At 41.4% G+C, this 17,453-nt stretch overlaps 1 protein-coding gene and 1 pseudogene across 3 annotated transcripts in view; one reads left to right on the forward strand and one right to left on the reverse strand.

Moving 5' to 3' along the window:
- Positions 1–18: 18 nt before the first annotated feature.
- LOC311108470 (gap junction Cx32.7 protein-like) lies at positions 19–4,096 on the reverse strand. 2 transcript variants are annotated; one of them, XM_084151097.1, is made up of 3 exons: positions 3,682–4,096; positions 2,402–3,492; positions 19–1,443 (listed from the first exon to the last, which is right to left on the reverse strand). In XM_084151097.1, exon 3 carries the CDS (start codon positions 1,416–1,418, stop codon positions 522–524), a length of 897 nt encoding a protein of 298 aa, XP_084007223.1. In that variant the 5' UTR covers positions 1,419–1,443; positions 2,402–3,492; positions 3,682–4,096; the 3' UTR covers positions 19–521. The 2 variants fall into 2 exon arrangements, with proteins under 2 accessions (XP_084007223.1, XP_084007224.1); XM_084151098.1 differs by having other exon boundaries at positions 3,616–4,096.
- The window catches only part of LOC311108151 (protein broad-minded-like), a 42,918-nt pseudogene continuing 29,166 nt past the window's right edge, over positions 3,702–17,453 (forward strand). The window contains exons 1-10 of the transcript XR_014615893.1: positions 3,702–3,721; positions 8,488–8,565; positions 8,667–8,839; positions 9,078–9,133; positions 10,098–10,295; positions 12,035–12,087; positions 12,173–12,298; positions 12,415–12,474; positions 15,885–16,101; positions 16,286–16,350. The product of XR_014615893.1 is annotated as a protein broad-minded-like (transcript). The remainder of the gene's footprint in view (positions 3,722–8,487; positions 8,566–8,666; positions 8,840–9,077; positions 9,134–10,097; positions 10,296–12,034; positions 12,088–12,172; positions 12,299–12,414; positions 12,475–15,884; positions 16,102–16,285; positions 16,351–17,453) is intronic.

Here is a 17,453-nt window from a genome sequence, read left to right on the forward strand (position 1 = left end):
AGATACAGACTAAAGATTAAACAGGAACACATCTAAATTAATGCTTTTATATTGCATTGAATGAATAACACAGAGCTCAGAGTTGTTCATGAAATAGATATCATGGAGGCAGACACATTCTGAGACTCATTTATAATAACAAAAGAGGAATCAAACCAAACACAATGATACCAGCCAGAATAAATTCCTTATATCAAGATTATGATGCTATATCAAGATTATGGTGCTATAGGAATTACATTACATCAACTCATACAAGCAATGGCACAACCAATAATACAAATCCCCCAAAAATATACAGATTGAAATTATTTATATTTGTTATCTGTGGCACAAGCTCAAAGACTGATCCTCTATTCGATGAAAACTTTTATTGAATGCAGTTAATATTTTGGAGAAATCAACAATTTAGGCACACAAGTAAGGTCATTTTATACATATGGTTTTAGCCTGGCACAAGACTCATTGGGTCCACATACACGCAGATTGTGTGAAAAGGAATGTGTACAGAAGCTGGCAGATCAAATATGGACCTCCCCCATATTAGCAGTGTTGTCCTCAGAAGCCACACTTTTCGTCACTGCACTGCCCAGCTTCCTCCCCTGGAGCTCCAACTCCAGATTGACCCAGTTCTGGATCATCTGGTCCCTGTTCTCAATGGCCTTTCTCTCAAGGACAGGGGTGACCGGGGTCACCGTGTAGTCCTGCTTCCTGTCCACACACTCTTTGACTGATTTGACAAACAGGTAGAAGAGCTCGATGAGGTTGAGGAGCAGAGACACACAGGCTACTACCAGCATGAACCAGATGAAGACGGTCTTCTCCGTGGGTCTAGACAGGAAGCAGTCCACCTGGTGAGGGCAGGGGAAACGGCTGCAGACAAAGCGAGCCTGGAGGGTGAATCCATACAGGTAGTATTGACAAACAATGAACCCCACCTCCAACAGGATCTTCACCAGTAGGTGCACTACGTAACTGCGTAACAGACGGCCATGCAGGTTAATCTTCCCATTGACGTTGCTGTACTTGGGGACTTTGTAGCCCTTCTTCAGGAAGTTATTGGCCTGCTCATCCTGTACTTGCTTATTCATCTTCTCCCTGACCTTCTTCTCTACGTGGATGACGTGGAGGACATGGCCCAGGTACACCAGGGTTGGGATGGAGACAGAGAGGATCTGAAGGACCCAGAAGCGGACGTGTGAGATGGGGAAGGCGTGGTCATAACAGACGTTCTCACATCCGGGCTGTTCTGTGTTACAGACAAAGTCTGACTGCTCGTCCCCCCACACCTTCTCGGCCCCGGCCCCGAGGACCAGGATCCTGAACACAAACAGGACAGTCAGCCAGATCTTCCCTATGACTGTGGAGTGGGACTGCACTTTGTCCAGCAGCCGGCCCAGCAAGTCCCATTCACCCATTTCGACTGTCCAGTTGGACAGTTTGCTGTGAAAAAATAATAGATATATTCATCACCTGGGGGATTATCAGTTATGACAAGAACTGTAGAAGATATTTAAAAAAATTTAAGCAAAGTTTTAGAGAATGAATAGATCTCATAACAGCATTAATTAATATGTACTAGTTGAAATGTACCAATGAGCGCCCACTCAAGGACCCTCTTTATCTGTTCATTTGGACCAGTGAGTACATTGATACGTGAAGGCCCATGAGGCCCAGATATCATGAGCCATTCCAATAACAGACCTTTCCAATCTGGTGGGAACCAAGGACCTGACCTTGTTCAATCCCTAAACATTGATTGTTTTATTCAGAAGGCACAAGAAGACATTAAGATTATATTCCTGCCTTTTCATTACAGTCAGTTTGCTGTGCCACTATTTAATTTGGGGACATTTATTGAATGCATACTCAAAATTCAATCTTTGCCTATCAAAGTTTTTGAGGAAAAACCTCCCACTACAGATAGTAGTCTACTTTTCATCAAGGCTGTCCGCAGTCTATTGGTAAACTAGTATGTTCACATAATGTTATAATTATGTGCCATTACTTTTTGTCAAGGTCAGCAATCCCATCCATCCTTACAAAGCAGGTGAAATATCTCTAATGTAAAGCTCAATTGATTAACCTCACTGTCTATGCATTATGATTGTCTAATACCAACAACTAACATTTTTTTACATTTTAGTCATTTAGCAGACGCTCTTATCCAGAGTGACTTACAGTTAGTGAGTGCATACATTTTTCATACTGGCCCCCAGTGCGGAAACGAACCCACAACCCTGGCATTGCAAGCGCCATGCACTACCAACTGAGCTACAGGGGACTACCCAGAGGCAATGAACCATTACATCTCACTTTCTAATGTCATGAATGCAATTTTCACAAATCTGGTATTTGATCATGTAATTATCATAAGTTAATTGTTTGCTTTTCAACTTACCAAGGGACAAGCCTGAAGAAAGGTCCAAGCTCAGTCTCTCAGGAGGGTGATGTCAGGGTAAAGACGAGAATCTTCTCAACCTTCCCTTCTTATGGAGGAGGCACCATCCCAACCACAACAAAGACTACATATCCCACCTTTTAGGCATGACACCATTCAATGAACTGTGGTAGTGTTATGGACCAAGGTGAAACCTTAAAGTGATAATTTAGGTTCCTATGATATCTAGTGTATGGCTATACCAAACATAGAGGCAAGGTATGTCAATATTCAAGAAATTAAGATTGACAAATTATTTAAAAGTCAGAGACACTGACAACCTGCAACAAGATTTAATTGTCTATAGATCAAGTATTGATTTTCATACACAATATGCATTTTATGTGTCTAATGACTAGACATGTTGTAATGTCTTTGTCCATAGTTACTTTCTAATCGTTCCATCAATTGTATTGTTTTTAACAGCAGACTTTGCTTCACATGTCCTTGTGAAGATTACAATCAATGTCTGGCCTCATTTTCTTTTTGTATTGTGCTATGCATAACATATGCATATTCACCAAGCATAAACTAGATGGAAAGTCATTCACAAGCACACAATTTCTTCCTACAATCATAAATAAAAAAGAACCCATTTCAAAATAAATTCTCAAGTATACTGTAAGTTGTTGTCAAAACAACTGTCTTTACATAGGAATGCCCGTTAAACACCTCAAAGACCACAGTTCCTCAAATAAACATCTCAAATCACTACAAAAAAGATCTCCTTCACCTCACATATCTGTGCATTTCACAGACGTCATCAGCATAATTTGGGAGCTACACTCCTGGAGATTCTTTAGTATTACATTCTCTGAATTAATATAGATTTTTATGGCGTTCAAGATACAATTATTACACACACTCATTCACTCACTAGTGTAATATCATCTTTATGATGCCTGTATTAGCTAGGCATAACTTTGTTGTCATGAGTCATTCAGTGACTGTAGTTCAGTTTTCTGTATGAAGGAGACCTTTCAGCATGAGCTTGTGAGCATACCTGACCCCAATACCCAAATCCATTCTGGCATTGACTGCACAAGTCCAAACTGGAAAAGATAACACAAACAAGAGTCATGGTTAGCCTATTGTTTAACATGGACTATAGACTACTAAATGTCTATATCCTCAACCCTTCCAAACCCCATTTTAATCAGCACTGATCTGTGTACCTGCAGTGTATGGGGCCAATAGCCTGTAACAGGCATACACATCTGACTGTGGTACTAGACAGCTACCTGCTGATAGTCCATAGTCCATGGGGCGCCACTTCGAAAGGTACCAGACTGCACAAAGATTCCCTGATGACCATATTCATGGTGCAGATGTTCACCACTGCTCCACGTCTCCTCTCTACCATGCCAAGTAGAACCACGCCCGTCATCAGTGTGGTGGCAGCAATGTGTGTTGAGTACGCCCCACAACTGGTCTTCAGGCAGGCCAGTAAAGTTTAGTGAGTTGCCAAGGCAGTCATCCACGCAGTTAACCAGAAAGCCTATATCTTTGTCCCTCAAGGCATCTTTGACAGGCTTGCAAGCTGCATCGCCCTGACTGAAGTCTGCCACAAGCACCATTGTATCCACTCCAGGAGTCTCAGAGATGGCCTTGGATGTGTCATCAGGATGATTAGAATGGCTTATCAGGATCATGAGAATGTTTAAAAATATATATACACTGTATATATACATATACATATATATATATATATATATATATATATATATATATATATATATATATATATATATATATTTATATATTTATTTATTTATTTTATTCCGATTTTTCAGGGGGTTCTGCAGCACGCCTACTACCCGTGGCTATGATTGCATTTGTACCTTTCCATAAATGACACCCCATTCACCAAAACCGTGGCCAAGGCACGTGCTTTGCAAAAGCTCAAAACTGTCAACATCAGCCACAGGTTGGTATTTAGCTAAACTAAAGCAAACTCCAAACAATGTTTCCTAATCCTAGCCAATCTGTACTACTTGGATACTTCAATAAGCTAGCTAACGTTAACGGTTTTCCGATTATATACTTTACTTGATACTTAACGCTTAAAGTTACATTAAATTGTGCATAGTATTTCGTAATCTAGCTACACAGCAGTTCTGACATGCGCAATATTGAGGTTCCTTGGCCAAAGATGGTCGTTTACCATTTAAAAATGGTCAGTTCCGGTCTGCTTAACGGGGTGGCTCTCCCATAGACACCAATGCAATAGCAGCTGGGTCTAGTGTACTTAGTTCATTGACTTTCATTGAACCACAAAAAAACAGCGAGTGTTGTGTCTTGCTTCCTCTTCTGTCCAAAATTATTCCATAGTTGTTCATTTCCTCGAAATCTAAGATTCGAGACAATGTCTTAAGTAGTTTAACATGTTATTACAACAACCTCATGAAAGTGACAAACAGATACGTTGTCATTTTCGTCAAAAACAACTTTATATCGAAGGAGAGCCTTTGAGTTGACGGCTTGCACATTCGCAGTTCGGTGCGAGATGACCGTTGGACCCGATGACGCATGAGCTTAGCTAGCCAATGCCGCCATGACCTCGCCTACAGGTATGATAGTGGGGATTTCGATTAGAGAAGCAGTTTTAGCCTGTTTTAATGCTGTTCTGTCTTTGATTTGGCTTATGACAGAAGGGAAGAGATTGTAAACATGGGGGACCACGTGACATCTAACGGACAATGATTTAAAGCCACAGTAAAAAGCATATCGCCTAAAAACTTTGGTTTAAAATAACAGGAGTAGCAGGAATTTATTGTATATCATAACTGTTAATGTTAACATTATACATATGGTGTTCGTTTGCACCCCTTTTCCAAAGTACTGTTTTTGCCTTATTTCAGCATGATCTCTGTCTGTGACCAACTGCTTTGAATATCCCTCAATGCACAAACGTGAGCTACTTGTTTCCATAGAGACAGTGGTCGACCCAAGCTGCAGCAGGTTGGAAATTGTCGCTAACGATACTGCACAACTACAGTACCAGTCAAAAGTTTGGACACACCTACTCATTCAAGGGTTTTTCTTTACTTTTACTATTTTCTACATTGTAGAATAATAGTGAAGACATCAAAACTATGACATAACACATATGGAATCATGTAGTAACCAAAAAAGTGTTAAACAAATCAAAATATATTTTAGATTTTAGATTCTTCAAAGTAGCCACCCTTTGCCTTGATGACAGCTTTCCACACTCTAGGCATTTTTTTTATTTTATTTTTATTTCACCATTATTTAACCAGGTAAGCCAGTTGAGAACAGGTTCTCATTTACAACTGCGACCTGGCCAAGATAAAGCAAAGTAGTGCAATAAAAACAACACAGAGTTACATATGGGGTAAAAAAACATAAAGTCAGAAATACAACAGAAAATATATATACAGTGTGTGCAAATGTAGCAAGTTATGGAGGTAAGGCAATAAATAGGCTATAGTGCAGAATAATTACAATAGTATTAACACTGGAATGCTAGATGTGCAAGAGATTATGTGCAAATAGAGATACTGGGGTGCAAAAGAGCAAAATAAATAACAATATAGGGATGAGGTAGTTGGGTGGGCTAATTTCAGATGGGCTGTGTACAGGTGCAGTGATCGGTAAGGTGCTCTGACAACTGATGCTTAAAGTTATTGAGGGAGATAAGAGTCTCCAGCTTCAGAGATTTTTGCAATTCGTTCTCGTTCGCATTCTCTCAACCAGCTTCTTGAAGTAGTCACCTGGAATGCACTTCAAGGAATAGGTGTGCCTTGTTAAAAGTTAATTTGTGGAATTTCTTTCCTTAATGCGTTTGAGCCAATCAGTTGTGTTGTGACAAGGTAGGGGTGGTATACAGAAGATAGCCCTATTTGGTAAAAGACCAAGTCCATATTATGGAAAAAAAAACAGCTCAAATAAGCAAAGAGAAACGACAGTCCATCATTACTTTAAGACATGAAGGTCAGTCAATCCGGAAAATTTCAAGAACTTTGTGCAGTCGCAAAAACTATCAAGTGCTATGATGAAACTGGCTCTCATGAGGACCGCCACAGGAAAGGAAGACCCAGAGTTACCTCTGCTGCAGAGGATAAGTTCATTAGAGTTAATGCCATACAACACTCCTTCAGTAGCCTCCAACTGCTCTTAAACACTAGTAAAACTAAATGCATGCTCTTCAATCGAACGCTGCTGGCACTCTGAAGCTGGAGACTCTTATCTCCCTCACTAACTTTAAGCATCAGTTGTCAGAGCACCTTACCGATCACTGCACATGTACACAGCCCATCTGAAATTAGCCCACCCAACTACCTCATCCCTATATTATTATTTATTTTGCTCTTTTGCACCCCAGTATCTCTATTTGCACATAATCTCTTGCACATCTAGCATTCCAGTGTTAATACTAATTGTAATTATTTTGCATTATAGCCTATTTATTGCCTTACCTCCATAACTTGCTACATTTGCACACACTGTATATATATTTTCTGTTGTATTTTATGACCTTATGTTTTTTTTACCCCATATGTAACTCTGTGTTGTTGTTTTTATCGCACTGCTTTGCTTTATCTTGGCCAGGTCGCAGTTGTAAATGAGAACTTGTTCTCAACTGGCTTACCTGGTTAAAAAAGATGAAATAAAAATAAAATAAAATAACTGCACCTCAGATTGCAGCCCAAATAAGTGCTTCAAGGAGTTCAAGTAACAGACACATCTCAATATCAACTGTTCAGAGGAGACTGCGTGAATCAGGCATTCATGGTCGAATTGCTGCAAAGAAACCAATACTAAAGGACACCAATAAGAAGAAGAGACTTGATTGGGCCAAGAAACACGAGCAATGGACATTAGACCGGTTGAAATCTGTCCTTTGGTCTGATGAGTCCAAATTGGAGATTTTTGGTTCCAACCGTGTGTCTTTGTGAGAATGACTAAAAAAAAAAAAAAAAAAAAAAAAAAAAAAATGAACAGATGATCTCCGCATGTGTGGTTCCCACCGTGAAGCATGGAGGAGGAGGTGTGATGGTGTGGGGGTGCTTTGCTGGTGACACTGTCAGTGATTTATTGAGAATTCAAGGCACACTTAACCAGCATGGCTACCACAACATTCTGCAGAGATACGCCATCCCATCTGGTTTGCGCTTAGTGGGACTATCATTTGTTTTTCAACACCAACACACCTCCAGGCTGTGTAAGGGCTATTTGACCAAGAAGGAGAGTGATGGAGTGCTGCATCAGATGACCTGGCCTCCACAATCACCCGACCTCAACCCAATTGAGATGGTTTGGGATGAGTTGGACCGCAGAGTGAAGGAAAAGCAGCCAACAAGTGCTCAGCATATGTGGGAACTCCTTGAAAACTGTTGGAAAAGCATTCCAGGTGACGCTGGTTGTGAGAATGCCAAGAGTGTGCAAAGCTGTCATCAAGGCAAAGGGTGGCTACTTTGAAGAATCTAAAATATGTTTTGATTTGTTTAACACTTTTTTGTTTACTACATGATTCCATATGTGTTATTTCATAGTTTTGATGTCTTCACTATTATTCTACAATGTAGAAAATAGTAAAAATAAAGAACAACCCTTGAATGAGTAGGTGTGTCCAAACTTTTGACTGGTACTGTATATTGACGAAATAGCAGTACCATGTGGAAGTCTTACACTGTTTATTACAATGTGATATTTTTTGGTTTTGCGGAAATGTTTAGCCAAGTTCTGTCATGCAAAGGACTTTATCTCCTTTCCTTCGTTGCTAGCAAGCTAACGTTAGCTACCGTCGTTAGCTAGCTAGCACTAATTTCAAAGAGATGTCAACAAACACAATGTCAACTAGCTACAGTACATAGCAAGACAATGCATGCCCAGGTTTTAATACAATGACATCGCTTGTCTAGCTAACTATAGTAAATACATTAAAGTAGCACGGTAGCTAGCTAGCTAACTGAGTTGCCACTGGATAATGTCAATTCTGTATATATTTCTGCAGAGAAGAGTGATTCCACATCAGGACCATGTCTCAGTTCTCAACTGAGGATGAGGCTGAACTAAGACAGAATCTCAGGTACACCATCCATTGAATGTGCAGAGGAAATATTTATTCATCTGGAGGAGACGGACAAGAACTTGCATAATTATGCAGAAATGAAATACCTTCTCATTTGCTACAATCAAATCTGTAGTAATTGATATCCATTATTATCAAACGCTTGTTTAATATCCGTCTCTTTTTCAGATATGAATTTGTTAAGTACCTTCGGCAGTATGTGGAAAGCGCTCTGGGAGCAGTTATTGAGGAGGAGACAGAGAGCTGTGCCAGAGGAGAGGGGCATGCTGTTCTGTCCGGTCAGAACACCTTGGTTCATGCTGTTACAAGGAGGACTAGAGAATCTGGAGAGTATGTATGGTGTCTCTCTATAAAGCATTCCCAGTGAAGACTTGTCACTAGTGACTTTTGATTAACTTTATCCTTTACGATATGACTAACATGGCTCGTCACTTACTTCAGAGTATGCCATTGCTTACAGGGAGTCTAAAGCCTATGTGCTTGTGTGCTTCACAATGAATACAATCTTGAAGCAGTAGTGTAGACTAGATCTTGCATTGTATTTACCTGTCTCATTTACTTTGTGTGAAATTTTATCAGGTAACAATAATGTAAATGCCTGCGCCAAAGCCTGCGATCTTATCCTCCACAAAATCGTCTGTAGCGTCCGAACAGTTTGGTTTACACAATAATATGGAGAGGTGAGACTCTCACGAACACATACAGTACCAGTCAAAAGTTTGGACACACCTACTCATTCAAGGGTTTTTCTTAATTTTTTTTACTATTTTCTACATTGTAGAATAATAGTGAAGACATCAAAACTATAAAATAACACATATGGAATCATGTAGTAACCAAAAAAGTGTTAAAAATAAATGGTATATTTGAGATTCTTCAAAGTAGCCACCCTTTGCCTTGATGACAGCTTTGCACACTCTTGGCATTCTCTCAACCAGCTTTGCCTGGAATGCTTTTCCAACAGTCTGGAAATCTGTCCTTGTCTGAAGGTCCCCTTGTACCAGTTGAAAAAAATAAGGGAAGTATGTATGGAGACTGTTTAGTGCCAAAAATAACAGTTTAAATACATGTAAAATATATATATATAACAAATGTTTCCTGATCTTTCTTATATCTCTCATATATAGGACAGACACTTCAGAACAAACATCCTTTTTTATTTTATTTTTGGGATTATCTGTTGTTCTATGTAGTGAATCTGTTATTCAATGTGTTTGAATGGGAAAATAGCAGTAAGGCCGAATAAAAATGTACTTTTTTTATAAGGGGTCTGAAAAGTCTCACTGCCTCCTTCTCACAAATGATCCCCAAAATATAAAAATTAAATAAAGTTGGTTCAACACAGTGGCGGGTCATTTTGACCCTAGGACAACGGGAGGGTTAAAACAATTCCATATACCTTAGTAGAACCCCCTCCCCCAGCTTAGACAGGGCTAGGACTGTAAATGGCTAAATAGAATAGGATACTCTAATATGGGAATTCACCCCCTAGGGATTTTGTGTACTCTGTTTTGTAAACAACTTTAGTTTTTTATTGGTCTGATGAACATTTGTCACACAGTGAAATTGCAAAAATTCACACCTGCATGAGTCCTATAGTTTTGTTTATCCTCTATTCAGGATAAGGTCCTGTGCTTTTTTGCAAAAACATTCTCCTCTTCTCCACTGAATTTAACAAGAGAGATCGACACCAGTTTAGGTAATTCATTAGTTTTCCCCTATATGTTTATGAAATGTCTTGTTTCTTTTTCTATTCAAAGTCTGATGTGGAAAATGAGTCTGACTTCCTGTACCAAAAACTGAGCCTCCCAACTGGATCAGCTGGGATTGATGTACAGTGAGGGAAAAAAGTATTTGATCCCCTGCTGATTTTGTACGTTTGCCCACTGACAAAGACATGATCAGTCTATAATTTGAATGGTAGGTTTATTTGAACAGTGAGAGACAGAATAGCAACAAAAAAAATCCAGAAAAATGCATGTCAAAAATGTTATCAATTGATTTGCATTTTAATGAGGGAAATAAGTATTTGACCCCTCTGCAAAACATGACTTAGTACTTGGTGGCAAAACCCTTGTTGGCAATCACAGAGGTCAGACGTTTCTTGTAGTTGGCCACCAGGTTTGCACACATCTCAGGAGGGATTTTGTCCCACTCCTCTTTGCAGATCTTCTCCAAGTCATTAAGGTTTCGAGGCTGACGTTTGGCAACTCGAACCTTCAGCTACCTCCACAGATTTTCCACTCCAGGACCTTAATGTGCTTCTTCTTGAGCCACTCCTTTGTTGCATTGGCCGTGTGTTTTGGGTCATTGTCATGCTGGAATGCCCATCCACGACCCATTTTCAATGCCCTGGCTGAGGGAAGGAGGTTCTCACCCAAGATTTGACGGTACATGGCCCCGTCCATCGTCCCTTTGATGCGGTGAAGTTGTCCTGTCCCCTTAGCAGAAAAACACCCCCAAAGCATAATGTTTCCACCTCCATGTTTGACGGTGGAGATGGTGTTCTTGGGGTCATAGGCAGCATTCCTCCTCCTCCAAACATGGCGAGTTGAATTGATGCCAAAGAGCTCGATTTTGGTCTCATCTGACCACAACACTTTCACCCAGTTCTCCTCTGAATCATTCAGATGTTCATTGGCAAACTTCAGACGGGCCTGTATATGTGCTTTCTTGAGCAGGGGGACCTTGCGGGCACTGCAGGATTTCAGTCCTTCACGGCGTAGTGTGTTACCAATTGTTTTCTTGGTGACTATGGTCCCAGCTGCCTTGAGATCATTGACAAGATCCTCCCATGTAGTTCTGGGCTTTCCTCACCGTTCTCATGATTATTGCAACACCATGAGGTGAGATCTTGCATGGAGCCCCAGGCCGAGGGAGATTGACAGTTCTTTTGTGTTTCTTCCATTTGCGAATAATCGCACCAACTGTTGTCATCCTTCTCACCAAGCTGCTTGGCAATGGTCTTGTAGCCCATTCCAGCCTTGTGTAGGTCTACAATCTTGTCCCTAACATCCTTGGAGAGCTCTTTGGTCTTGGCCATGGTGGAGAGTTTGGAATCTGATTGATTGATTGCTTCTGTGGACAGGTGTCTTTTATACAGGTAACAAACTGAGATTAGGAGCACTCCCTTTAAGAGTGTGCTCCTAATCTCAGCTCGTTACCTGTATAAAAGACACCTGGGAGCCAGAAATCTTTCTGATTGAGAGGGGGTCAAATACTTATTTCCCTCATTAAAATGCAAATCAATTGATAACATTTTTGACATGCGTTTTTCTGGATTTTTTTGTTGTTATTCTGTCTCTCACTGTTCAAATAAACCTACCATTAAAATTATAGACTGATCATTTCTTTGTCAGTGGACAAACGTACAAAATCAGCAGGGGATCAAATACTTTTTTCCCTCACTGTAAACAGACCGGACATCTTCTAAAACCATTATGCACCCTCTTTAATGTGATACTTGCATGGCAGTTATACCCATATGAATATGATACAGTTTTTATTTACATTTATTTTCCCACCAGATGTGACTAATGAATTATTTTCAGAAGGAAGTGATAACCTTTTGGATTAGCCACCCAGAAAAGTGAGATGTTCTGTTTTACGGTATATTCAGTGATCAGCACTTGCAAAGTAATAGTTTAGTCTAAAATGTAACTTTGTCTCACTAGGTACATGGAGGAGATAATAGAGGGTCCTTACACCCTGAACACGGCTTAGGCACACAAGGGTCAGAGAAAGCCTTGTACTTCATTGCCTTACTGGATATCAAAGCCACCTGGTTTAAGAAATGGATGGTGAGCACAATATTAACCTTGCTTCTCTAAACACTACAAGAAACCGGTCCCCCCCATAAGTAGTCTAACCAATTGTCAGTGCTGAGTGAAGATGATGTCAGTCCTGTCTCTTCCAGCATGGTTACTACAGCAGGACCGTGGTCTACAGGCTTCTGGAGAGGAAGTACAAGTCTCTGGTGAGTGAGTGACGACTAATCTTAATGGTTCTGTTCTGTGGCAGTGAGAGTGGACTGGAAATGAGGGTGGTGAGAGATAGACGATGAGCTGATGATTGACCACTACAGGAATATCAAGGGTCTGTCTCTGATTGTCCTCCTTCGTGATTAGAAATGAGTTCCCAGTTTCATTAAGATTAAATTCTTAATTGCCTTTATAGCTATTAAAAACTTGCCATACATGTAATGCTTGCCTTACAGTATGACATTGATGGATGATGAAGACATTACATTTGCTATTCATAGTTATATTCTGAGGTAGAGTTCTGGAAAATATATTAACTTAAAACTAATTATTTTTAATTATTTCCTGGTCTTCAGTTGTATTTTTTTCAGTGTTTAAAACGTCCCTTTGATGATTGTAATGAGTGCTGTTATATCCCAGATTGTAGCAGTTCATCAGTAGTGTATCTATTGAGTCCTGTGACCCATTCATAGATGAGACGGCTGAGGTCACCCACTCTATCCAGAACCAGCACATCAGTAAATTGAACTTTAATCTACACGGGTATTTCTCCATTCTATTTCAATTATATTATAACCAAGATCTACTGTAGCACAACACCAACAATTGACATGTAGGCCTATTTTGTATCTAGTTGTTGGAGGTGAACATGTATATTTACTACCCATGACATTTTAATCAGGAGATAGTAGCTTTTTCTGTGGCTTTTCACCTGTTCTATAACCCTTGACAACTCGATGCAGGCGCCAGAGGCCAGCCCTCACATCTTGCCTCCACCTCTCCCTATTCACCTGGTTCACACACCTCTTTATCCCACTGTAGTGGAGGGGGTTTAGATGTTGAATAAGTCAAGTCTTGTTGAGGCGGACCGTATCAGGAGTTATCAGGCAGCCGCTGGTTTGTTTTCCTCCGTCTGTGGTCTTAGTCTGTCCTCCTCTCCAGGCCCAATGGCTCTGCTACTATCTATCGCCAGGGTCGAGGAGTGCTCCCATGCACTGATAGAGATGACCACTGTGTATACTGTATAGTTTTGGGAGGAGCTGCATAGTGTTGGTGGGGATGGAGGGAATCACTGACTGGTCAAGCTCAGGTAGTAGAGGGCTCTTGAAAAGTCTTGATAAACCCAGATTGTCTATGACCATGCAATATGTATACATCATTTGGTCCATAATAAAATAAATGGTTTATGTGTGGACTAGAGCTCACTATGATTGTGCTAAATAACTTGTGGTAGGCTATATCATTCTAGGGGGTAATTAAGTAAAGGAGACTTAGGGTTATGGAAATGCAGAAATTATTGAAGAATCCCTTAGGTGTTTCTTCATTTGGTTAGGACGGAACATATTACTTATCCCACACCTGTATTCTAATTCAGACTAGCTTCTCTCTATTCTCTCCCAAGCTAAATCCATTGAGACTTCAGAAGGGCCCACTATTTTTCTCCATACATTGTTTCTCCTGAATACAGTACAATTGATATGTCCACAGCCTCATGTATGATATGGAAGGCCTAGTGAAAAAGAGATGACTAATGCCTCTCTATGCTGTATAGTTCTCCATAAAACAGAGGTGTTATGTCCTCCCTGCCTATCTCCTGAGCCCAGATAGCTGTGTTATCGTCAGAGAAGAGGGAGTATTTCTCCGGAAAGTGCCTAGTGTTATCTGGCATAGAGTGAGGCTGCATTCTTGACCTTGCATTGGATGAGCACAGATAAACTGACCCCATTGTCAGTGTTTACACAAAGGCTTTTTTGTCCCTTGTGTGATCATGTAGTGTCAGCACTGCCCGTAGTATGTTTTAATTGATTCAGCATATGCTAAAAGATAGGTTTGTGAAGAAATTGTATTTGGTTTCATATGAAATTACATCAGCATGCTATTTGTTACACATTATGTTATTGGGAGTTTCACCTGATCAGATGTTAAATGGGTTTAGACAGCATTTGATCTATTACATTTATATTTACATCATTTAGCAGACGCTCTTATCCAGAGCGACTTACAAATTGGTGCATTCAACTTATGATAGCCAGTGGGACAACCACCTATTTTTTTTTAATGGGGGATGGGGGAAGAATAATTACTTTATACTATTCCAGGTATTCCTGAAAGAGGTAGGGTTTCAAGTGTCTCCGGAAGGTGGTCAGTGACTCCGCAGTCCTGGCGTCGTGGGGGAGCTTGTTCCACCATTGGGTTGCCAGAGCAGCGAATAGCTTTGACTGGGCTGAGCGGGAACTGTGCTTCCGTAGATGTAGGGGAGCTAGCAGGCCAGAGGTGGATGAAGGTAGTGCCCTCGTTTGGGTGTAGGGTCTGATCAGAGCCTGAAGGTAAGGAGGTGCCGTTCCCCTCACAGCTCTGTAGGCAAGCACCATGGTCTTGTAGTAGATGTGAGCCTCAACTGGAAGCCAGTGGAGTGTGTGGAGGAGTGGGGTGACATGAGAGAACTTGGGAAGGTTGAACACCAGACGGGCTGCAACGTTCTGGATGAGTTGTAGGGGTTTAATGGCACAGGCAGGGAGCCCAGCCAACAGCGAGTTGCAGTAATCCAGATGGGAGATGACAAGTGCCTGGATTAGGACCTGTGTAAGGTAGGGTCGTACTCTGCGAATGTTGTAGAGCATGAACCTGCAGGATCGGGTCACCGCTTTGATGTTAGCAGAGAACGACAGGGTGTTGTCCAGGGTCACGCCAAGGTTTTTTGCACTCTGGGAGGAGGACACAATGGAGTTGTCAACCGTGATGGCGAGATCATGGAGCGGGCAGTCCTTCCCCGGGAGGAAGAGCAGCTCCGTCTTGCCAAGGTTCAGCTTGAGGTGGTGATCCGACATCCACACTGATATGTCTGCCAGACATGCAGAGATGCGATTCGCCACCTGGTTATCAGAAGGGGGAAAGGAGAAAATTAATTGTGTGTCGTCTGCGTAGCAATGATAGGAGAGACCATGTGAGGATATGACAGAGCCAAGTGACTTGGTGTATAGAGAGAATAGCTTAGCCCTGGGGGACACCAGTGGTGAGAGTACGTGGTACGGAGACAGATTCTCGCCACGCCACCTGGTAGGAGCGACCTGTCAGGTAGGACGCAATCCAAGAGTGAGCAGCGCCGGAGATGCCCAACTCGGAGAGGGTGGAGAGGAGGATCTGATGGTTCAGAGTATCAAAGGCAGCGGATAGGTCTAGAAGGATAAGAGCAGAGGAGAGAGAGTTAGCTTTAGCAGTGTGGAGAGCCTCCGTGACACAGAAAAGAGCAGTCTCAGTTGAATGACCAGTCTTGAAACCTGACTGGTTTGGATCAAGAAGGTCATTCCGAGAGAGATAGCAGGAGAGTTGGCTAGAGACGGCACGCTCAAGAGTTTTGGAGAGAAAAGAAAGAAGGGATACTGGTCTGTAGTTGTTGACATCGGAGGGATTCTATTCTATTTTATATTCTATATATATTATATCTATTCTGTTCCCACTGTTGAATTATAATCTTGTTTCTGTCCAGGCATTGCTAAAAGGACTCTACACTGCCAAAAAGCTAGAATACACTTATTTTGTTCACTCATTATGTGTGCTTGGAAGGCTTCTCATGTACACTAATGGGAGAAAGCTCTTTCCCATCAAAGTGGGGAAACGCAAAGGTATGAGCAGACATAAATACTTTTTGTTAGATGTTTTTTAAAACAGTTGTCTTATCGTTTTAGATAATTCTACAGTTATTTCACAGAAGTTACGTAGACCCCATCCTTGAGGAACAGCTGCAATATATTATTCTAGGTTGCCAACCTAACTGTCTGATCAATTTGTAATTTTTCTGTTTTACAGATCCAGTCAGTCTGACAGACCTGGTTGTCATTCTGATTAGCATCATGTACAGTGAGGGAAAAAAGTATTTGATCCCCTGCTGATTTTGTACGTTTGCCCACTGACAAAGACATGATCAGTCTATAATTTTAATGGTAGGTTTATTTGAACAGTGAGAGACAGAATAACAACAACAAAATCCAGAAAAACGCATGTCAAAAATGTTATCAATTGATTTGCATTTTAATGAGGGAAATAAGTATTTGACCCCTCTGCAAAACATGACTTAGTACTTGGTGGCAATACCCTTGTTGGCAATCACAGAGGTCAGACATTTCTTGTAGTTGGCCACCAGGTTTGCACACATCTCAGGAGGGATTTTGTCCCACTCCTCTTTGCAGATCTTCTCCAAGTCATTAAGGTTTCGAGGCTGACGTTTGGCAACTCGAACCTTCAGCTCCCTCCACAGATTTTCTATGGGATTAAGGTCTGGAGACTGGCTAGGCCACTCTAGGACCTTAATGTGCTTCTTCTTGAGCCACTCCTTTGTTGCCTTGGCCGTGTGTTTTGGGTCATTGTCATGCTGGAATACCCATCCACGACCCATTTTCAATGCCCTGGCTGAAGGAAGGAGGTTCTCACCCAAGATTTGACGGTACATGGCCCCGTCCATCGTCCCTTTGATGCGGTGAAGTTGTCCTGTCCCCTTAGCAGAAAAACACCCCCAAAGCATAATGTTTCCACCTCCATGTTTGACGGTGGGGATGGTATTCTTGGGGTCATAGGCAGCATTCCTCCTCCTCCAAACACGGCGAGTTGAGTTGATGCCGAGGAGCTCGATTTTGGTCTCATCTGACCACAACACTTTCACCCAGTTCTCCTCTGAATCATTCAGATGTTCATTGGCAAACTTCAGACGGGCCTGTATATGTGCTGTCTTGAGCAGGGGAACCTTGCGGGCGCTGCAGAATTTCAGTCCTTCACGGCGTAGTGTGTTACCAATTGTTTTCTTGGTGACTATGGTCCCAGCTGCCTTGAGATCATTGACAAGATCCTCCCGTGTAGTTCTGGGCTGATTCCTCACCGTTCTCATGATCATTGCAACTCCACGAGGTGAGATATTGCATGGAGCCCCAGGCTGAGGGAGATTGACAGTTATTTTGTGTGTCTTCCATTTGCAAATAATCGC

This window comes from Coregonus lavaretus, assembly GCF_964263955.1.
Source record: "Coregonus lavaretus genome assembly, chromosome: 33".
Classification (NCBI taxonomy): Eukaryota; Metazoa; Chordata; class Actinopteri; order Salmoniformes; family Salmonidae; genus Coregonus; species Coregonus lavaretus.

Bases quoted from the DNA above. Each gene is read 5' to 3' on its own strand.
- LOC311108470 (XM_084151097.1), bottom strand. From the start codon at position 1,418: ATGGGTGAATGGGACTTGCTGGGCCGGCTGCTGGACAAAGTGCAGTCC.